Genomic DNA, 23,463 nt, shown 5'->3' on the forward strand with positions numbered 1-23,463 from the left:
GTATTATATACCTATATATTAATAAAAAAGATGCAATCTATTTTTCAATTATTGCATTGGCAGTATCTGACCCAACCAATTATTTGGCCTCCGATTGATGCACGAGTCACTGTTAATTACTATGACCGTTCTCCTTTGTTTTGTTCGTAGCAAACTCATTAAATTTTCCAAATAAAAATAATTACTTTGAAAATTTACTATGTCGCTTGATACTGTGGTTTGTTAAAATAGTTCAGTTCATGACCAACACGCATTTATGCTTTGCAGATTTGAATGGTTATTTTACAACCTTTTTTCCCATTATTGTTTTGTAAATGATACAAAATAAAAACGTGATGCTCGATTTTCATTTGAATATTACATTCCTACCGTCAATTTTATATTTATACAGGTCAGAGATTGTCTATTTAGTGGTCAGAGAGCACGGAAAAATGAATAAGAAAAAACTAGGTGCAGTTTTAATTCTTCACTTTTTTATTTTCAACTCACAAATAAATGCATAATTTAGACATAATATTAGACGATGACAGTTCTTACGTAACTTTAACCTTCCATGTTTCATAAATTCTCTCGTTCGTTGAATTTTATGAAGCAAAAGAGCTGAATACTGCATTGGCGAGGGTGAGATTCTACTAATTATTTCACCTAGCTAATAGGAAACGCCTGAAAATACTTTTTATATTTCTTAAATATATCATTGTTTAATTAGGAATATATACAAATTAGTGTGTCCTATTTCCAAACATGTCAACAAAATTTCAAGTAGGTACCTACATATCTAAGCTTATCTCTGGCATATCGAAATTTAGAAATGGATGGTTCTTATTCCTACCTTATTAATAACATTTTTTATTTGTTTTTTCGTGTCCAAGCGAAATGTGGAGTAAAATGTTATAATCAGAATCCTGGACGAGGGTTCCGACTCGATAGCTAGTCTTAGGAAAAATCCTATAACGGGAAACCGAGAGGAGATAATTAAGTTAAGTTTATTGATTGACGTGTTCATCTGCGATGCTATTGATTCCGGGTTCGATTCCTGGCAAGGTTTTTGCTTAAAAAGTAGTTTGACAATGCAAAATTGTATTTTTCTTGAACTGGCATCTGAAGAGTAAGGTCGATTACTTCAGTGACAGTACAATGCTCGAGATACGCTGCATTTCTTGAACCAATACAGCGCCTAATAAATTTGAATTTATCGAAAACAAAGACGTATATCTTTTGCCCAAAGTTTACTCAGTAACAAGTGATGTTTTCCCTCCCGCAGGATACAGACGATATCTGCGTCTCAAAGTTAGCAGAAAATCCATGATATTATTCATACATAATCACTCCATGTTCGCTTTCCATCTATATATCTTATGCAACCTTCCAAGTCATGATGTCAGAATAAAATACCGTAAGTTAGATATGAATCAGAATACGTGACAAGTAAAGTAAGCAAGCGTGGTTAAGGCTCAAAAATCATCCGCAGTCAATGGCCCAGCCACCTTGATTGTTATTAGCTCCTTTTTTTTTATGTAGATGTATTTTTTTTATTTTAGAGGTTGGTGGCGACAAATATTGGAGAAGGCCAAGGATAGGGCTGTAGAGTGGCTGAAATAGATGGTATTTTTTTTTCACAACCTTCCGACACACTTATTACCGAAGCTCGATATTTCAGTGCTACTATTCGCCTCCATAGAGCTTCAGCCATGTACCTGTTAGAATGAAGACGGTACCTGTTTTTTTTTTTTACTGAAACTATTTAAAATGATTCGACTGTTAAGAATGAATTCAAAACCGCTTTCTTGCAATGAACCTATTTTACCTGATTTTTTAGCTGTGAGAAAGAAGATGTTTTTTGTACGTGCTTCGCGAAGAGCTTTTATATTCGCAGTGCGTACACGAGAAAGGTTTTTCACCAGTGTGAGTTCTGATGTGGTCTTTAAGATTACTTGACGTAGCACATCTGAAAGTGCATTGAGTGCACGCATACGGCTTCTCCCCCGTATGCGTGCGCAAGTGAACTTGAAGGTGACCCAACTGCCTGCATTTGTAGTTACATTCAGTACACGAATACGGTTTCTCCCCGGTGTGAGTTCTCATGTGGGCCTGAAGCGCTGGAAGATGGCTGAATTTATAACTGCACACAGAACAAAGATAAGGCTTCTCTCCTGTGTGCTTGCGCATGTGGAGCTGCAACTGAACCTTTTTGCTTGTTTTGAACCCGCATAGTTCGCAGTAAAATTCTTCTGTGTTAGTATGTAATCGCAAATGTTGTTTGAGGGTTGCTTGCGTTTTAAGCTTCGCGTTACAAATGCTACAATTTAACGATATAGGATTGCCTGGGTCGTGTAGAAGCGTATTAGTCTTTGATCTCTGCGAGGATGGGTGCTTAGCAGATTTAGCATTGCGCTCTCCAGTATGACTTCGTGCGTGGTTGCTAAGCGACGACTTTAAAGCAGTTCTATAATCGCATTGCGAACACATAAACGGCTTAATATTCTCGTGTATGGACTTTATATGTCTGTCCATGTTCGCTTTCTGCGTGAACTCAGTATTACATTCAGGGCAGAAGTAATTATTTTTTCTTTTATGAATATATATTACGTGGTTGTTGAGACTGCGTTTGGTTTTAAACGTTTTATTACACTCGTTACAGTTAAACCTTTGCAGTAGGGCATGCGTTTTTAGATGTTTCTTCAAGCTGCCCCTATCTCTCGCCATATGGCCGCATTCAGAACACAAACAGAGGTCATCGATGAAATGAGCGCTCATCATGTGTAATTTCAGATTATTTTTTTCTACGCACTTGAATTCGCACTCCGTACATTGGAAACTATTGTTTTCCATACTTAGATGCATTACTCTGTGTAGTTTGAGCATATTCACAATTTTGCACGAGTAACTACAGTCGGAACACTTAAATGGTTTGACTCTGACGAAATGCGTGGACATGTGCTTCCTTAAGCATATTTTGTGAATGCTGGTAAAAGTGCAATGATCACATACCAAGCCGGTCGGGCTGACGTGATTGGATAATCTTAAGTACTTCGTACTGTAATTAAGACGGCATTTCGCATTCTGACAAAGAAAATGCAACGTTTCACTCTTGGGTGCCTTCACACCTAGAAACAAAAACAAGTTATTTTTTTATATTTATGTAAAAAATAAAAAAAATAATAATATCTAAGAAATATAAGAGATAAAAGAAAACATTAAAGGAAAATAATACGCCACCAATAAGTAATTATTAAATGAACCGGGTTGTGGTCCCGTGGTGTGGCAAACTCACGGATCAGAGGTCCGAGGTTCGAACCCCACTCTACCACAACTTGATTTACATTTTCTAGTAGTGAGTTATTTACAACTCGTTGAAAATGGCCAATCATAAGAACGTGTGTACCTATTTCTTTTTGAGAAAAGATTAATTAATTGTACAATCTATCATTATCTTACCTTTAGAATCATACTTGACTGTCAAGGAAGGAATAGTACCCAATACTGAAAAACAATTGGACTCTTTAGAAAGAACATCCATCTTGACGTCATCATTACATTCGTGTTTTATGAGTCGAATACCTGTGGAAAAAAAGGGATAGAGTAAATCATAATACCCTTACATTCTTAGTAATAAAGTAGATGCCAACCCCCTCAATAAAATATAAATAAATGCGAAATTGAGAACATTGAGACGTAGCAATTTATTCAATCAGCTTTCCACGAATACTCGTCCAAGATTCTGGTTCTATTTTGCACGCAGATCTGTATTCGTCATTCCACCAGGCCACAGGAAGGACTATAATTATAATAATACCGTCAATATCTTTCTTCTTCTTTTTCTACACCCGCTTAGGTGGAGCATGTGGATATCACAACACGCCTCCTACGTTTATCAGGCATCTCTTAGTTTCACCGAATAAAGCGGAAAGATCGTCATCGACGGCCTTCCAGGACGGAGAAGCCCGTAGGTGTGAAGAAGAGGCAACATGGGTTAAAGCTTTCATGAGGCGCCCGCAACACGTCTCCAAGCGAGGACCACCAGCGCATACTCAAAACGCTTGTAATAGGAGGCTGCTGATCGATGAAATTTTTGGGCCTATAAAATACGCATGTCTCTGTGCGAGCCTCGTTTTACAATGTGGTATTTCTAACACACGATACCTTCTTTGACTTGATCTATTTGAATTACTTGTAAATAAATTTTGGTTCTTAAATATATATTTTAAACATTAAAAACAATATATTTGTCTTATGTCTAAAAGTTTAGCTTCTTGGAACAATTTTCCACTTGTACACTCCTCCTGAAAATGGCTTTCGTTTTGGAGAACTTAATTTGTCCATCCAGGACATCTTGAGGCCACGAAAGAGAAATTCGCACCACTATAGGAGTACTGGCATTATACAAGAGTTGCACAATCGGGATATTGTTTTGACCGAGAATAGACTAGAGTTCCAGACAGGAACCATCGCCAATATACCTACGTTAAAATAAAACAAACCCAAATTTACCTTTGATTTCAACTTCGTTTCTAGACGGACCGATGTATTCCAGTATTATTTGATGCTCAGAACGGTCTTCGTTTTTGGAATTTCGCGCAAGGTAGCCACTTTTTGTTTCTTCCACCTTTACCGAAGCATCTTTCATCTCCATTTGTTCCATCCTTCAACTATGCAAATATAAAAAAAAATACGCATCATTACAAGCCAACACAGTACCATCACTGACAGAACTTTTAAATTGTGTGAGTTTTTATGTGAGACAGCGTGGGACGAGACAAAATACTTCTTTTGCTGTTGATTTGCATAGTTCAAACTATGCTAAATACTCACCTTTTCCACGCCTTTACATATTAGCGAACAAACATGGAAACTATGATTTATTTTATTTATCTTTGTACAAGTTAAAATAAAATACTTTTTAATCACTTCTTTTCTAAATTATAAAAATGTTCCAAGTGTTATACTTGTTTTGCTGTTTATGTTATGATACATCGCCTCTGTTACTTCAATACTTTTTAAATTTAAACCCTTTATTTTTTATAAATTTGCTGCATACCTATGTTATAATTTCTTATTTAATTTTTCTTTATTATTTCCTTATTTTCTGCTGATTTTATTTCATGTATCTATATTTTATATACTATGTACAGGTGTTTTGTTTCATTATAATTGTTTTTCAAAATTATGTTATACTTTGTCAAAGGCGTAAGCCGTCGAAATAAATAAATACTATAACAGACACGTTATTCCTACACAAGCTACATCAAGACATAGGAAATATTCCGCTGCCCCCAACAATTTAAAAAGGAGAAAGAGGTTGAAAACAAACACTAAGAATATATTTATGCAAAAGTTTTACTAATGAATGAATACAAATAATATTTAATACTTCCCGTGACACCAAACACAATTACTAGAATTGCTAGACATTCCACCCTGATTCTGTAAAAGCAATCGGTGATGAATACAAATTTTGGTTAAAGAGGATCAGTCTCCATTAAAAAACCTACTTTCATTGTCCATAAAGACAATAAGTTAGTTCTGTCACTACAAAATCGCCATTAAGAAATGAATAATGGAGGTGGGATGCTCAGTGAGCACGGATTGATGAGTGGATCAAGCCAAATAGGTATAACAAGATGTTTTTATTTGTGAGTTTTATGTGTTTTTATTATGTATGTATGTATTTGATACAACTAGTACTACTACTACCATCACGCCATTTCCCCGTAGAGGTAGGCAGAAAGAATGGACCGCCACACACGTCTATTCTGGCATACATTCCTAGCTTCTTCCACATTCATACATCTTGTGTCATACATGCCCTTCGGTTCTGTCTGTTTTTGACATGACCAGACTTGAGATTTTGGTTTATCTGATCATGCCACGTCTTCCTCGGTCGTTCTCGTCTCACGTTGCCGTTCATTTTTGCTATTTTTTTTTTCCATTCTTTCGTCGTCCATTCGTTCTACATGACCAAACCATCTCAGAGATCCTTTCTTAATCTTATCAATATACTTGGCTCAGATTTACACTATCGCCTGATTTTTTGACACAGTGCGATGTATGCAAACTTGAATTGAAAGAAAAATACAAAAATATAAGTACACAAACAAAATAACACATATGTACGCTACGTTTTCCACAGAGAGTCGAATACAAACTCTGTTGGCTTATGTATAAATCACTGCACAACTCTGCTCCGGAATATCTAAGGGAACTATGCATTCCAGATGAACTAGCTGACAGGCGTCTCACGCTTAGATCACCTACGTCTACGGCGAGAGGGAAAGTTATTTTACTTCTACGCAAACAGGGCACTAAATTTAGTGAACGCGCATTTGTGGTCACAGGCCCTATGGCATGGAATGCTTTCCCAGCAGAGCTGCGAGGCTGTGAAAGTGAAGTGATGTTTCGGAAAAAACTTAAAGTCCACTTGTTCTCTAAATCATTTGAATAAATCCGTACGGAAAAATACATAGTTTTATTTAAATTGCAAATTTAAAAGCTTAATAAAGACTCCAAGGGAGAACAGGGATAAGAGGATTCCGAGATCATCCCGATAAGTAAAATATTGCAGTATCAAACCACCCTGTAAACGAAAATTTCATGTCAACCCTCCCAGGAATCGGACTAGGGACCCCAAGCGTGGTAAGCGAATACGCTAAACATTACACTACTACTCGGTGGACGTGAAATATCTATTTCAAAATTTGTTTATACTGAATATTACGCAGTTTCTGGAAGGAAGTGTAGGATTGATCACCTTACCTTTATTAACGGATGACTGAAACCAGCTGCATTTGATTTACCAGTGCAGTGCCCTATGCACCACTGTATGCGGAAAGGAGAATGATGAATACAACATAATTAATCACATTCGTTTGTAACGTCTCAACTCACTGTATTTTTTAATCACTTTATGCAACAATTTACAGGACGCGGCAGAAAATTCAACTCATTTTATTTGCGCGAAGAATACACATCGCTTTATATACAAATCTGTAGAAAATATATATTATTTCATTCGAATCATTGTTTTTTATGCAAGCCACGCATACTTCGTTCCCGAGGCAATTTGACAGATATTACAAGATGGCGGCGTAAATCTAATATTGCCATTATTGCGAGAATCGGTGTGGCAAGCAAGAAAAATTATGGAAGAGTGACATAATTAATTTAACAACACTAACTAGGTAGGTACTGAAAACAAAATGTTTGCTTAGGGTCTAAAAAAGTTAACGTTTGCGAACGTATTTACTTTTTTTAAAAGAAATATTTGCGTTATTATGCCCACCCAATATGTTATTTTCAAGGCCGTTTTTAACAAGTTGTAAATAACTAACCATAAGAAAATGGGATCAAGTTGGGGTAGAGTGGGATTCGAACTACAGACCTTTGAGCTGTGAGTCCGAGACACTAGGCATGTGTCATGTAACTAACGTAGAGTGAATCGGGCTGTGACCCCGAGGCTAGTGTGGCGAACTCACGGATCAGAGATCCAGGGTTCAACCCCACTCTACCTCTAAATACGAAGTGCTTTCTTCTTCTTAGTTTCAATCTTGGGGATTGATTTGCAGCAAAGTCCTGCATCTCGTCCTCCACTGGTCTCTATTCTTTGCAGCCCTCTTTAACTCGGTGTATGACGCGCAGTTTAAATCCTCCCTCACTTGCTCCTAATACTAATTATTTGAAAGCAGGAATAAATTACAATAAATACGAAGTGCTTTCTTCTTCTTCGTAGTTTCAATCTTGGGGATTGATTTGCAGCAAAGTCCTGCATCTCGTCCTCCACTGGTCTCTATTCTTTGCAGCCCTCTTTAACTCGGTGTATGACGCGCAGTTTAAATCGGCTCTGATGCTACGGTCTAAATAGATTTTTATGTAATAAATTTTTAAATAAAATGGATAAGATAAGATTTATTTATTAAAAAATTAGCTTAATTTTAGACTTATCTAAAGCTTTTCATATAACTTCCCACAAAATATGACTCAAAAGAGTTTTGAACAAAAAACTACAAAAAAGTAGTCATAATGACACGCGCAGTCTCGCTAAATTGGAAAACTTGGATTTTTAATAAGGCCCTACATACATTCAACACATCCATCATTAAAAACAGCATGACATTTTGCAAGACTCCTTTTTTGCGACCTGGCACTAGGCTAAATTGCAAGCCCGGATTAACGCATGTGGCGTCTCATCCATTCTGCATACCTTTGCAGGGATCAAAGTGGTAGTGGTTTCAATATGAAGGCGCTAATGGATTAAATGAAAAAGTGTAAGTGTACAAGTATATTTTATTAACTAATTTTATAATCTAATTACTTGAATTCAATTAAATATACAGAATAAAAATGAACTCAAGAGTTTGTCATATAAATATTTACTTATGTAAAATGGGGTATACGAGACATTATAATCACGATATTACTAATAAATCTACTAATATTATCTTTGAAATAAAGTACGATTCTTAAGAACGGTCGCCTATAAGTCATCTTCTTCAAGTCCAATGCCATTTTTTTAAAGTTAATTTTTTTCAATATTTTTGTATTTTTAATTTATGTAATTTGGCCACATATAAGTTTAATTTGAGATTAGATTTCATCTTCAGCGAAGCATAAAACGAAAGTGAAACTTGTCACAGAGGCCCACAGTAGCATCTATGATAAATCTATATATATTCGAAACTAACTAATAGAAAATAGAGTAAAAACGAGAATTTATGACAATTTGAAAACTAAAAATAGCAAGATCCTTGCAAGATGTAAGGCTGAGACCAGCATTATTGCAAAATCAAAAATCAAATTCTGCGCTGGACATGTAAAGCGAATGCCCAGTGAAAGAGCGGCTAAAAAGATTTACGATGCGAATGTTGATGGACGCAGAAAACAAAGGCCGGGAAAGACACGGCATATTTAACAAATACTTTGACTTGTCGAAAGTAGGAATAATCGGCTTGCTTCCACAGGAAGCGAGATCTTTATGCAGACAGAGTGATACGGCGTTTTATGATCTCCACCAACCCCTGACGAGGAAACAGCGTGACATTTTGTGTTTGTTTAAAAATAGTTTAAACTCAGTCAAAATTCTTCGTCTTTGTAGTAATTATTTGGGTCAATATCAAAACAATTAAAAGGAAATATTTTTTGGGCATTTTTCTAGCACAACAAGCCAGGAGTGATTGCAGTGGTGAATTAAAGCATTACACGGCATTGTAAAATTGAGACGCATATGGTACGCAGAATAAAGCCGATAGCGTGTTCAAAATTCAACTATGAACATATTCAATTATTTACTAAAATAAACGATTAAATGTTACAAAAAAAGTTAATATCACTCTTCTAATTATAGAATCATTTTTTTCTGAATTGGAATGAAACTTTAGGCGACCGTTATTCGCATATCAATTCATTTTCAATTTCAAAATTCTGATATTCTCAAATATAATTTTCTTTATATTTTCTAACTTAACATTTTTAATCTAGAACACCACTCTTAGTAAAATCCCGACTAAAACACCGTTTATAAATCTTATTAGTTTTACGTGAGTAAATACATTAAAAAAATTAGTTTAAGCCATAATTTACACTACTTTAAATACTTATAAATGAACGTAACGAGCGAAGCGGAATGCTAATAACGTTTCATTCATTCATAACAAGATGAGCTGCAAATACTGCAAATACCCTATGCATTATTATATGCGGATAACACAATGATTTTTGTTGTCGACTATCTAGGGATCGCAGTATTGAGTTAAAAATAACATTTTTGCTATTGTGATCCCGCTAGGAGTTAAACCCGAAGCTCCATGCGTATGTAACACTAAACAGTTTAAAAATTGATAACGTACTGAAACTCATAAATTACAGTCAAGTTCTACTCATTCCTAGGCTTCCATATATCATTCAGATAAAAAACAAGATAAAAAATACCCAATACAAAAAAAAACTATTGTTATTATGATGATTATAGTATCGATTTAAGGTTTGTGAATACGCATATGTGACTGTAGGCTTGTTTTTCTATTACAAACATAACTGCAAAGAGTACAAGCGAACGGCTTCTCGCCCGTGTGAATCAACATGTGGGTTGTCAAGTACGATCTCCTCGTACATGTATATGTGCATTCTCTACAAGAAAACGGCTTCTCCCCCGTGTGGGTCCGCATGTGTGTTTCCAAATGAACTTTGCGATTGCAGACGTAACTGCATATAGAACAAGCGAATGGTTTCTCTCCCGTGTGCGTACTCATGTGCCGCTTGAGGTCGCCTTGCTGGGTGCAGACATAACTGCAGGATGTGCAGGCGAATGGTTTTTCCCCGGTGTGGGACCGAATGTGTTTCTTGAGATTCGCTTTAGAATAACTCGCATATTCGCATTCGGGGCAAGCATGTGGCTTTTCGCCAGTATGAGTGCGGACATGTCTTTTCAAAGTCCCTCTCTCTTTCGAGATGTAATTGCAGTATATACAAGCAAACGGCCGCTCTCCCGAGTGCGTTCGCATATGAGTTTGCAGGTATCCTTTCTGATTGCACGCGTAATCGCACTCTGAACATTTGAATGGTCTCTCACCGGTGTGGGTACGGGCGTGCCTTCGCAAGTCCTCGGGAAACCTGCAGACATAATCGCAAAGAGTACAAGCGAAGGGCTTCTCCGAAGAATGTGTGCGAATGTGCTTTTGTAAATTTGAGTTTTTACGATTTTGATAATCACATTCAGTACAAGTAAGCAGTTCAGGAACCTTCCTCCTTTTGACCTTTTGCACTAAAAATAGAAATAAAATTATTTTACTTTATTAAAATACATTCAATATATTGTTTGGTTAGTCGTGAGTATGTGTTTTAATAGGATTATCATAATTATGCCAAAGGACTTATGCTCTACTAAGCGTAGTCAAAATTTCTACGTTTTTTGTAAGCAATATTCTAAATTCCAACAAATAAATAAAAATGTTAGATTATTCGTAAATCAATGGACGTGAGGTATATTATTTGTTGTGTTTGTGTACCTATTACTTTATGATACTTCTTGTCTAATTTTTCTATCTTTTGAAAACTTGCTTGGGAATTCTGTAGTTATTGGCTTTACATAAGGTTACGGTGCTCTGGAAAAATCGCAATTATTCTCTTGAAAATGGGAAGAATGATCATTGATTTTGGTAAGTTACTTTGATAAGTCCAATCGCTATTGTTGCAAAGTCTAAGAACAATGGCGCGTAATAGTTATTAAAAAGTAGTTACATTAAGTGACAATGTGAACATTTGTTAGAGATGTTTCATCTTTTCTGTATTCTGCTTCAAGATTATGGCGTAGAAAGTTGAAAAACAGTAATTGAAATGACAGATGTTCGACACTCTGTGATGAGATATTATCGCATGGACAAAAGCCATAATTCCTCATTCCAAACCTTTATAGGTAACTCCTCATAGCTCAATGTCCAGTAAAGATTTGGGTCAACCCGAAAGCAGTAATGACGACGGAGATTAGCATCTGCCAGCGTTGGGAAAAACATTTTGGTAATGGTTACATATAATATGAAAAGTGCGGTAATGATTCTTTAAATGTATCAGCGTATTATGTTTGCCAAAATAAACCAAACATAAAAACCATAAATACCTTAATAATAGCGTCATTTAAAACCGTCTCTAAATCTTGTAAAAACATATTTTTATTATACTACTTGACACCGCAAACCTAGCATTTTCCGTTAAGTTAGTGAAGCATAATTAGAAAGCTCACAATAACTTTTTTTAATAAGTTTTTCGCAAATATCTCAGTAACTGCTTCAATGGAGATTTTTAAGTTTGCTTCAAATATTTTTATTTATATCCCTACAGAGATGAGGTAGAATTTTTTCAAATTCAGGATTATGGATATTCGAGCGTTTACAGGGCTTATGACCTGTCATTGGCTGGGTTAAGTGGCCACAGTACTACAACATTCCCCATTCCGCTTATTAGCGAATATCCACACAGGTAACATTTTTGATTTTTGTATATATGTTATTAAATGAGAAACCATTCACAAGCGAGTTGGAGCGCCATCTATGTATTGATATTGAAATTAAGTATTTTTAATTAAGATTTGTGTATGTACAAAATACACGTACCAAAATAATGTTGCTTCAAATACACTCATTTCACCGGCAAAAACCGGGTAGTTGCTATTTAACCATTTTTTTAACGACTTGTAACGCTACAAATGTTTGTACAACTCTATAATCGGCCAATACACCAAATATTAGTCAAAAACTGTATCAACTTACTTATCGATGTTTATAAAACCAGCTCGGTATGATATCTAAATTATTTCGCAAACAAATTCATTCTTTCGATACAAGCGCGCCTATAGTCCTTAAAATATATAGCTTGATTAGAATGACAGCTGTCAAACTAATTTCATTGGTGATGGGAAATTACCGATCACTGATCAAATCGATTGTATCAGTTATTTCATGCAATCATGAAACTCTGTTTCCGAAAATTGATATAAAAAACGCAAAGACAAGCCTATTACAGTGTGTTTAACACAATTATTCAACAAAAAACGAGACATTTATAATTTTTTCACGAACAACATCAAATGAATATTTTTTTATTCGATCAATTTGTCCCATCCCTTACGTTTTTGCAAAATGATGTAACCTTGTAAGAACGTCGTTAATAATTAGGTTTATTTTAGTTTTAATGCTGATTTTATATAATAATGTTGATTTATGTTTCAAGCATTGTATTGAAACAATTAATTAACAAGCCAGATACAAATGATTTTTCGTGTGTCAATATAAATAACTCCTTTAACGTTACTACAAAGTAATGCCGTCACTTTTTCTGACAGCTGTCATTCTAATCATGTTACATTTTAAGGACCATAGTAAAAGGCACAAATAGAATAATCGCGAAATACAGTTCCTTCAGATTTAATAATAAGTAAATGAACACGTTGATTTACCTATAATTTGTTCGTTCACAGGGTTTGTGTTTAAAAATACGATGTCTGGGTATGCATTGCCATCATCTGCGTATATGAGGGTAGTTTCCTTACTTTCTTGAGTGTCACTCTCCGTTACTTCGGATTTAATACATTCAACTACTGTTTCTGATACAACTTCCTTTTGATCGGGTTCCATTATGATTTGCCGAAAGTCCTATAAAAATAATGGCATAAAAGTTGATAAAAATGATTACGAATGAGAAAAATCTATATATTTCAATCAGTAAATAAAGAAATTTGAAGTTTGGTAATGTATCCAAAATAAATTTATTGTATTTATTCGATTCTACTTTATTTTTTAAAATATGCAATAGCGTACATTGTGACACGTTTCGTCTTGTTAGGACATTTTCAAACTCCACTTGTTTGAAAAAATAAAGTAGAATTAAAATCCAATAAACTTGTTTTATTTTGGATACATTACCAAATTTAATATGGAACTCTACAAATTGTCTATATATACAATAAATAAATTTAAAGTGTTATTTTAAAATACATAAACCATCACACCGTTTCTGTATAGGGGTAGGCAGAGAATATCTTCTCTCATTATATCTAATGATATATCACTCTACATTTACATACAGTCCACGCTTTCTATACAAGGATATACACGATGAATGATCCAAATCTAATAATATTTACATTTATTTAAAAAATATTTTCCAGTGCTGAAGAGCAGTGTTCATTAATTATATTTAAAGCATGTACAATTTTAGTTACCCTCTAAATGAAGAGACTTTTCGGTAATTTAATTCCACACTTTTTTATTTATTTAAACCAATCGACAGGTTATTCAATAAACTCCATTGGATTGGTATATAAACAGATAATTAATTAATTGTTATACAAATAATGTTCAAAAGCACATTAAATAATGTATAAACGACACAATTTATCGGCATCATGGTGTAGTGGTCAGCGCATTTACCTACCACGCAAGAGGTCTCTGATAAACATTATGATGTTCAAGATGACATGAAATATTTATTTGAAAAGTTGTCTTTACGCTAAAATATTTCATGGTCCCAGGACTGGAGCACCTGAACCGTAAGACTGATCATTTTACCTTCATGCATTTTTTAAATCAAGATACGCTACGATTGGTGAACCATTTAAATACCTTATCCACCATTAGGTGCAGAAAGGGAATAATTAATAAAACGGCAAAATATACAAAGAGATAATTATTTTCTCAGAGAGACAGGACATAGTCTTGCCAGTAAGTTTGATCGTTTGAAAAATGAACTAATTATTTTATTTTTGTATAGCTGCCATCGTTGTAGGAATACATCAACCGATCTGTTGATATTGTATTTTTTTATCAATGCTTGTTTAATGAACAAAATGATTCGTTGGACTTGGTTTTGACAGAGGGCGGGTCAATATAATTTTTCTGGGTTGTAAAATACTCTAGAAATGAAACTCCACACAAATCCGAGTCAAAAAGCCGTCTTCAAAAGAAAGGGAATGACCAGCGGAGATAGCAAGAGTCGTCACGTCCTATCGCGTTGACTTTGGTAAGCAAAACACGTTGTACAGGAAAAAAGTACCGTTTACATTGGTCTGCTGTGAGTCTTATTCAGTATGTCGCTCCCGTCCGCATACGCGTCACAGATAGAAGTTGAATAGTAGCCGAGGAATGATCGCAACAAACTAAAGCCCGTTCTATCAAACATAAGCCAATCGGCCGCAGGTTGAGGGACCATATTCCAAACGCTTATGCTTTACTCTGTTCTACAGTTGTTCTACACAAATTCGATCTTTACTTGTACTGAGAGCGAGATGAGATAACACATAAGCTCAACTATTTTGTTTGCAAAATGCATTAAAACTAGATCCGTTTGATAAAAACACGATTAGTTGTAAGAAAACAACAAACGTTTTCAGTATAAATCAATGTGATTAATACGTACTTAAGGTATATTTGAAGAAAACAAACCTATCGAAGATATTTAAGAAACACTTAAAAACATTAAATGTTCAATTTTTGTAAGTAAAATTCGTAAACAAGTGTTTAAATTCAAACTATACATCAGCAGTAGGTGTACCGACTTCTTGGTATAGAAAACTTCTTTCTGAAGTTTTTGATCCAACACATAGAAAAATTATAGAAAATAAACCAATGTTACCGTTTATTGATTTTGGTATGGATTCGCAATGAGTATTTCCGTTTTTGCGTCAATATTTCATCGCGATCCGGCAAGGTAGACGCGGCACGCCGCAGCTGTCAGATGAACAAGATGGCGGCGCTTCCAATTCGTACGAGCGGCTACAAAAATTTCAACACCGACCAAAGTCTCGTTTAAGTACTTACTTGCATATAAAAACATAACATTAACCAATTTATTTGGTTTATAAGCTTTATTATTTGCATAAAAAAGTTTATTGAACGGCATAAATTCCAAAATTGCTCGATTTTTAAATAAATACGTATAATGGTTTTTATCTTAAAGATGTACTTTTTACGCATTTAAATCGATTAACTAATAGTTTTTTTTGTTTTACAAGAAAGTCAATCAGCGAAAAAAAAACCCTATTTTCTTATCCGCGTCTAGTGGTACATATAGCACTGCATTAAATTTCCAATTGCAGTGTTAATGGATTGTTTTACGATTTAGGTGCTAGTTCAAGAACAATGAAAGTTTGCAGTTCAGAACTTTTTTTAAAAGCATTATTTCTCGTCTCTCTGTCAGGAATCGAACCCAGGACCTCAAAAAATAGTAGGCAAACGCAGTGACCACCACACTATGAGGTGGAATTATCTCCACCCGATTAGATTTTTTAAGATTTTCCCCTGAGACCAACCGTCTCGCGTCGAGTTAAAACACTCATCCAGGGTTCTGGTTCTATATACCTGTATTCTTCATTTGTCCGGACAAATAATTTAATTTGAAAACATGGCCAGTTGTGAAATGGAAAGTAAAAAAGGGTTGTTTTGGGAATTTTATGGAATTTGTACAATGTGTGTTTTTAAATAGCAAATAATTCGGACTTATCACGCTTGGAGGCAAAACGTTAATTCTGGCAAATTTTCGAACCGAACTTAGCCAAACAAAAGATACGTTAATAGTTGTGCGTCGCTGCTGTGTTTAGTTTACATAGGCTTTTGATAACAAAAAATACATGCTTACAATACTCATTTTGTAAAAAAATATCATCATCATTCCCTTTCCGCACCTAATGGTGCAAAGGGCACTGCATTAGTACACCAATCACAGCGTATCTTGATCATTTTTGTTACATGAAGGTAAGATGATCAGTCTTACGCTTCAGATATCAGTCAAGAGACTATGAAATGTTCTAGTCGTAAAAACACCCCTTTAAATAATATTTCCAAACCAAATATAAACAAATATATAGATCTTTCTCTTCAAGCTTACCCCAAAAAATCATGATTCTACCACTGAATTTCGTTATTTTAAGAATGTACATTATAAAATAATAAATGATGGACTTAGTAATTGACTAGAATGAAAAAAAATTGTAGTTACGACATAAACGTAAAAAACACCGTTTAAATAATAATTCATTTCAACCATGTGGGAATCAAATCTGAGACCTCTTGCATGGTGAAAAAATGTGCTGGCCGCTACACCACGAGGCCGAAAAAATATATATCTAGTCAAATAATAAATAGAATTCTAGAAATGTCTTATAGTAAATGGAAATTCGGGGACAGACAAACCGCATTGTCTGCGTACTCGTAAGTAGACAACTTTAGTAGGGAGTTCACTTTTCTGCCTCGATCGAATGGTATTGATTTGCATTATATAAAATCCATCAATATGACGAATAAAAACGGAGCAAGGGCGCAGCCTTGCTTTACTCCAGTAGAGGCCCCGAACCAGTCAACAAGATGTAAACATGGAGCACCTTTGACATAGAAAAGTCGGTAAGTGGTTATATTCAAATATTTAATAACATTTAGAAAAAGGTTTGACCACAAAGTTAATGCTTTAAATATTATTCACCTTTATAACTATATTGCATATTGACGTGTGTTAAAATTCGTCAGTTTATGAATATGTAAAATTCAATTGATTTATACTAATATATATTGGATGGAACCAATGCTTCCCTCAAATTTGACCACTAAACAACCAGTATCCATATTATTTTTATTTGATAAAATCAGCTATAAGTTAACTAATCATTTCAATAACAACAATAAATATTTTGTTATTGGTTTGTTTTTTAATCGAAGCCATCTGAAAAGGGTTCGATGTTCATTCATTTCACACACAACCTTTCGACTGCGCAGTTATGCACGAACTGGTATAAAATACACTGCGCTTTTTCTGATTTACGTATCTAGTACCAAATGACTGCTTCCCTGATCGAAAACTTCACCACACGCTCCTGATATCCATGTATATAAATTAGTGTATAAGTAAGAGTCTCGACTTTTCTCGACACGAAACTTTCTAGCAAGTCGGGACATTAAGTCTTAAAATACTGTGATAAATAGTATCTTTGCGCGCGGTGATGTAACATCCTGTAACCACAAGCAAAAGACGGAATATTCTAAAGTTAAGACATTTGAAAAAAAAAACATCGAGACATAGGTACAGTTTAATAATTTCTTTTCCATAATTCGTAAAAATAAACATACAATTTAGCCCTGTTATAGTAACAAAACAAAGAATAAATTTACCGCTCATAATTTACGCGTGCGTCCCCCATCACTGTCAACAACCGATTAAATTTGTTTTAAACAACAGCGTCTCTGTCTACCGCGTTATCTGTTCTATCTTCGTGCTTTCTCTAATACTTTTACGCTGTACTTGCGGACATCATTCTTCGGGTAGCAAGGTTAAATATTTATTGTATTAAAATCCAGCAAAGTTAAACAAATTTTACTTATCAAATCCGATGTAAAAATATCCATTTGAAGATTACAAAAAATACAACTTTATAATTTAAAAAAATAAGAAAGATATATCAAGTCCATATCGTATGTAGACTAGTGTGACACAAATTAAATTGATACTTGTGATAATAATGTAATTTTATAGTAACAAAATGGTTGAATGTATGATCCATGGTTTTTCCTACAAATACTTTAACGATTTTCCAACTAATAGCATATTAAATTTGCATCCATCGATAGATTTTGACTCGATTTCAGTAGATCGATAAGCTCTCCTTGAGAACAATATAGAAATACAAAAAAAACAATTGATTGAAACTTCCGTACATTCACGGGCACATTTTAAATATTCTTTTTCATCGACACTCAGACACACCATGGTAGCCATAGGAAACAATGAAAGTAAAACAATGTATAATTAACGTATAACTAGTTTATTTTAGGAACGGGATAGTTGTCTTTACCATGTTTTAAAATATTATGGCTCTCTATAGTTAATATATCTCCACACTTAAAATTGCACTCCTCACAAACAAACTCTTTCTGGAACTTATGGAAGAACGCATGTCTCTCCAAGTCTGACATATATTTAGATTTGTATCTGCAGACCGAACATTCCAAATGCTTTTCGTTGGCAGGATTAGCTGCAGTGCTTACTGGTTCGGGCGGGTGAGCCAACATGACGTGAGCTCGTAATGTAGTACTTCGGAAGCACGCGTATTTACACTCTGAGCAATGGAATGGTTTTTTGATGTGAGTTAGCATATGTGATTTCAACGCTAATTTTCTGGTGCAGAAAAAATCACACTCCGCACACGCATACGGGTTATTCTTGCTTGCTCTTTTGTAAATTTTAGTGTATTTTTTTCTCCTCTTTGATTCTAAAACAGTTAAAAATGGTTAAGATAATCATAAATGTTTTATTGACAAATCTTGATGTGAGATTAAATTTATAAACATCATCTACAATAATTTTGAGATCTGTGCAGTTTGAAAAAGCGTTTCAACACGCTGGTCCTAATACGTATTAGCCAACGTGTAAAGTGAGATTTTTGTAACTGGCAGAGCACACGCACGTTTTCGGTTTTTTAACACGTCAAAGGGTACTGGCCAAGCGCTGGTCATCACATCCATACGTTTGCCTGGCTTTTAGTGCATTACAAACTACTGGAGAGGGCGCACGCGATTTTTGTGCGCTTTTGACGGCCGCACATTGACCCGCACCGACAGATACTTAACGATTCACCAACGTTTGGGCAGTTTAGCCACTCCACCAATACGCGCGCCAGCGCGAGCGAGAAAAGCCACCCGAAGAAGAGATAAGGGGGTGCTGCGTTGGTTTGGATATGCAGAGCAAACGGACAGCGAAAAACGGGTTGAGTTGTGTGGTATTCCCCCTCGCCTAACCATATGGGGAAACTATGCGATTTGTTTATTATTTTATTAAAAACACAGCTATGTACCATCATCATCCCCCCAACACACCCAGGGCGTATAGGGCATTGCATTGGTAAACCAAATGCAGCGTATTTTGATCGCCTGTTACATGGAAGTAAGGTGACCAGTCCTACAATTCAAATGCCAGTTCAGGAGCAATAAAAAAATCAGGTTAAACAACTTTTATCATAAATGTTCACGTCCACCCTGCCGGGAATCGAACCCACGACCTCAATAATGGTAGGCTTATACGTCAACCACTACAAAACGAGGCGGATGTATTTCCACTCGATTTCCTTTTTCAGGACTCAGTCGAAAACGCTCGTCCGCGGTTCTTGTTATATTTCACACACATAACTGTATTCATCGAGCACGGCACATAGAACATTACCTTTTTCACGCGCCCGTAACAAGGTTAACATTTAATTATTGGTAAAGCGATTTAAAAAAAGGAAAATTAATTTTAAGACCTCGTCTTTACAATATATATTATTAACCTTTCCCTTACTGTCCTAAAAATACTCGCGAGTTACGGGGCTACAATACATCTACAAATAAAAAAAATAAAAGATTTAAAAAGGGAAAAATGGAACATTTATATGGAATCGCCTTAATTAACCAAAATTTAATTCAAAGATGATAATATTTCAAATCTAACTGCTGAAAACATGAAACAACCATTGGATATCGCTAACGACTCGGACGAAACGTGCACCCACGCCAACTTCCCTAGAACTACTAAAAGTAACTAGTAATAGACTACGTGACTGATTGCGACGGGCGTAAATTCTTTACTATTTCTTTATACGCAGCAAAGCGAAACATTGGTGTACTGTGAGTATAATTTATCCCCGATTTCCAATAAAATGCTTTTTTTGCGCCTAATAAGTACTTATTATTTAATAATTATTTAATAAGAAATTATTTCAGTCGATACGTAAATGTGTAATGGATGAATACTACAAATCTAAACCCAATATTTATTATATTTATAAAGATATTATAGTTATTAGACGCAATGTGTACTAGCTGCACATCACCAGAGAGGGAGGGTTAAATGCTGTATATATTTTCGTAAAACTTACTTTTGATAGTGATAGTTTTATGAGAGGCTTCAATACATTCTTGTTTGATATCAGGGTACGAAATGTCCATTTCTGTATAGCTAATCATTTGATCATTTTCATCGAGTTGTTCGGTACTTGTCCCCGGTTCAACTTTAATAGCAGCAAAACCAGGTTCACTTTCTTTGTCGGTACAGGGTAACCCTTCCCCAGTACGGAGAACATTTCCAACATTCTCAGTATGAAGAGAAATGTCCGCATTTCCAGTATGGATGACACATATTGCATTTTCCGTACGTAAAATTTCAGCAGCATTTTCAGTGCGTGAAACGTCTCCAGCATTCTCAGAATGGAAAGCATTTCCTGCGTTACTAGTATGGATGACACCTCGTGCATTATCAGAGCGCAAAAACTCATCAGCATTTTCAGTGTGTGGAATATCTTCAGCATTCTCAGAACGAAAAGCATTTCCTGAATTCATAGTATGAATAACACCTTCTTCATTTCCAGCCTGTGGAATATCTCGAGCATTCTCAGAACGAGAAACATTTCCTGCATTTATAGTATGGGGAATGTCTCCTGTTCTTTCAGCACGGAGAGAATTTCTTACATTTTCAATATGGATAGTGTCACTGTGGTTTTCAGAATGGAGTTCATCTACCGCATTGACGGTATGGAGAATATCTTCCGCATGTTCTGTACTTAGAACATCTCCCTCATTCTCAATGCTGAGAATACATTTCGCTTGTTCAGAAATATCTCCTGTACTTACGGAATTGAGAAGATCTGCTTCATTTTCGGTATGAAGTATACTCCCCGCATTTTCACTTACGACATTCGAATTTTTATGATCCATGTGTAAGTGCAAGTAAACTACGATAAATTCTGAAAAACAAAGTGATACATGTGATATAAAAAACAATCTTCTGTATCATTTAAATGTATATTAAATGAAGCTCCTGGCACAATAAAAGAAGAGTAAAATAGGAGAGAATTTAAACTCTTGACTGGCTACGGAGAGCAATAGTAATTATTCGTGCATTTATTACAATATTAACAAATTGTAAGAAAAATAAATTATTTCAACTATTTTGTGGCTACATAGAATACAAGACTTGGAACATCCCTCCTGTTTCTTTTTCTTTTTTAATAATTAAGAGGATTTTAAATCTATATATTTTTAATAAAAAAGATTGTTAAATCGTGCATATGATTACTTATTTTTTAATTTTGAATCATATTTGTTTACACATTCACTAACTTATTACGGATTTTTAGGCTGAGACCGTGTTAAGCTATAATATTTGAATCGGGTTGTGGTCCCGTGGCTAGTGTTGCGGACTCACGGATCAGAGGTCCGAGGTTCAAACCCCACTCTACCCGAACTTGATTTCCATGTTCTAATGGCGAGTTATTTACAACTCGTTGAAAATGGCCACCAATCGAAATATTTGGGTAAATTATTAGAACGCGAATATTTTTTTAAAAATAAAAATAAAAACAACAAGGAAAGAACACAGTAACTTAACCCATTGCACCACTAATAAAGATGACATAATTTGTTAATACAACACACTGTTTGATTTTGACACATTTTTAAAAATACAATAACATTAAGACTTAATTAATATTTTGTAATAAATAATGGGAAATAAACTGTGATTATTACATTTTATTATGAAATCGGAAACCGAAATATACTGATTTATGTCATTTTTATGAATAAAGTTATTGTCATTCAGTTTTAATGTAAAAAAATCACTTCAAAGACAAGTCGGCGAATCGCCGGTTTTGGGGGTCAGTGACAAATTAACCTTGGCTGGCAGTTCGCCGGCTCTGTGTTGCAATGGGTTAAAACAAATAATAATTACATATAATACAATATTAAGCATAGCAATAAAAATACAGAAATATAAACTAACACATTACAACAGAGATGAAGAACATTAAAGAGAAGGTAATATAGAAGTCTAGGCATCTACAGGGCCACTTTACACACTGTGTAACATTCACCATTCTGCCCATATTTGACTCACTTAAACCATCCATTGACAGGTCATAAGCCCTGTAGATGCCTTGACTTCTATATTACCTTCTCTTAAATGTTCTTCATCTCTGTTGTAATGTGTTAGTGTAAGCAGCTCCCCAGGGAGTTGAATCCAGTCCTTGTCTACAAACAATTTGACAAACTCAAAATATTGTTGAGAAATATAAACATTTAATACTGTAAAAAAGAATAGAATCAATCAAATTAATAAAAAAATAAGACAAACATGTAATAATTATGGTCTATAAAGTATAATTTAATTATAACGAATCGAAATGACAGTTCATAAGATATCAAATGATATAACAAAACATCTAAATATATAAAGTGGAAATAAAAATAAGGACGGAAAGTAACATTAAGACACAGTTAATTATTTATTTTTATACAGAAAATTTCCATTCATCTTGAACTTCGAACTATTCCATAACCTCGTCCTTATCGATGGGCACCAGCCAATTGCACACTTATCAGAAAAGTTATTTATGACTGCCGAAGGATGATTGAAGAATTTAGGAGTCATAAAGGTAACGTTCCTTTGAGCTAGCATATACCTACATGTTAAATTTTTGTTTTAAAATACCTGAATTTCAAAACATCTAGTCTTTTGCTTAAGTAAGACGACGCTACAGCACCGTTTGCAGATGGATTTTTAACACAGTCTTTTCAGAGTTAAAAAAAAGCGATATTTACGGGAATCCTCTTGAATATTTAAGCAAAATATGCTAAACAAGACCATTGAGTTGGCAAAAATCAAAGGTTTTTTTATTAGGTGCCTTTAGTTTAATAGCGATTAACTAAAATATAAAATAACGTCGAGTTCCACACAATAAACCACCTTTCCGGTATCCATAGATAATGTTTAGAACAATGAACATTAATTTTGACACCCATATCAAAAACATTTATTCATTTCAACTAACCTATCTTATATTGTTGAAATTGTAGAATTTCTATACGTAATTACATTTCGTAGATATAGTTTATTTACATTTTTACTCCTCACAATGACATAAGGGATCTTTGGCGTAGCAAGATGGCGGACGGATCAACGAACGGC

The 23,463-nt window shown here is 34.8% G+C and overlaps 3 protein-coding genes across 3 annotated transcripts; all 3 read right to left on the minus strand.

The window, feature by feature from the left end:
* Positions 1-447: 447 nt before the first annotated feature.
* Positions 448-7,082, minus strand: LOC148271206 (uncharacterized). Its single transcript, XM_088241711.1, has 4 exons — positions 6,754-7,082; positions 4,492-4,649; positions 3,439-3,561; positions 448-3,107 (listed from the first exon to the last, which is right to left on the minus strand). The coding sequence occupies exons 2-4, from the start codon at positions 4,640-4,642 to the stop codon at positions 1,816-1,818; spliced, it is 1,566 nt and encodes a 521-aa protein (XP_088097837.1). The 5' UTR covers positions 4,643-4,649; positions 6,754-7,082; the 3' UTR covers positions 448-1,815.
* A 1,180-nt stretch (positions 7,083-8,262) lies between these two features.
* LOC148271207 (uncharacterized) lies at positions 8,263-15,232 on the minus strand. The gene is made up of 3 exons (XM_088241714.1): positions 15,115-15,232; positions 12,941-13,136; positions 8,263-10,753 (listed from the first exon to the last, which is right to left on the minus strand). The coding sequence occupies exons 2-3, from the start codon at positions 13,116-13,118 to the stop codon at positions 9,969-9,971; spliced, it is 963 nt and encodes a 320-aa protein (XP_088097840.1). The 5' UTR covers positions 13,119-13,136; positions 15,115-15,232; the 3' UTR covers positions 8,263-9,968.
* Positions 15,233-18,273: 3,041 nt separating this feature from the next.
* LOC148271208 (uncharacterized) lies at positions 18,274-23,463 on the minus strand. The gene is made up of 3 exons (XM_088241712.1): positions 23,327-23,463; positions 20,378-21,241; positions 18,274-18,736 (listed from the first exon to the last, which is right to left on the minus strand). Exons 2-3 carry the CDS (start codon positions 21,210-21,212, stop codon positions 18,285-18,287), a joined length of 1,287 nt encoding a protein of 428 aa, XP_088097838.1. The 5' UTR covers positions 21,213-21,241; positions 23,327-23,463; the 3' UTR covers positions 18,274-18,284.

The sequence above is a fragment of the Micrasema longulum genome, unplaced genomic scaffold (genome assembly GCF_059751315.1).
Source record: "Micrasema longulum isolate JH-2025_06_02 unplaced genomic scaffold, ASM5975131v1 h1tg003028l, whole genome shotgun sequence".
Classification (NCBI taxonomy): Eukaryota; Metazoa; Arthropoda; class Insecta; order Trichoptera; family Brachycentridae; genus Micrasema; species Micrasema longulum.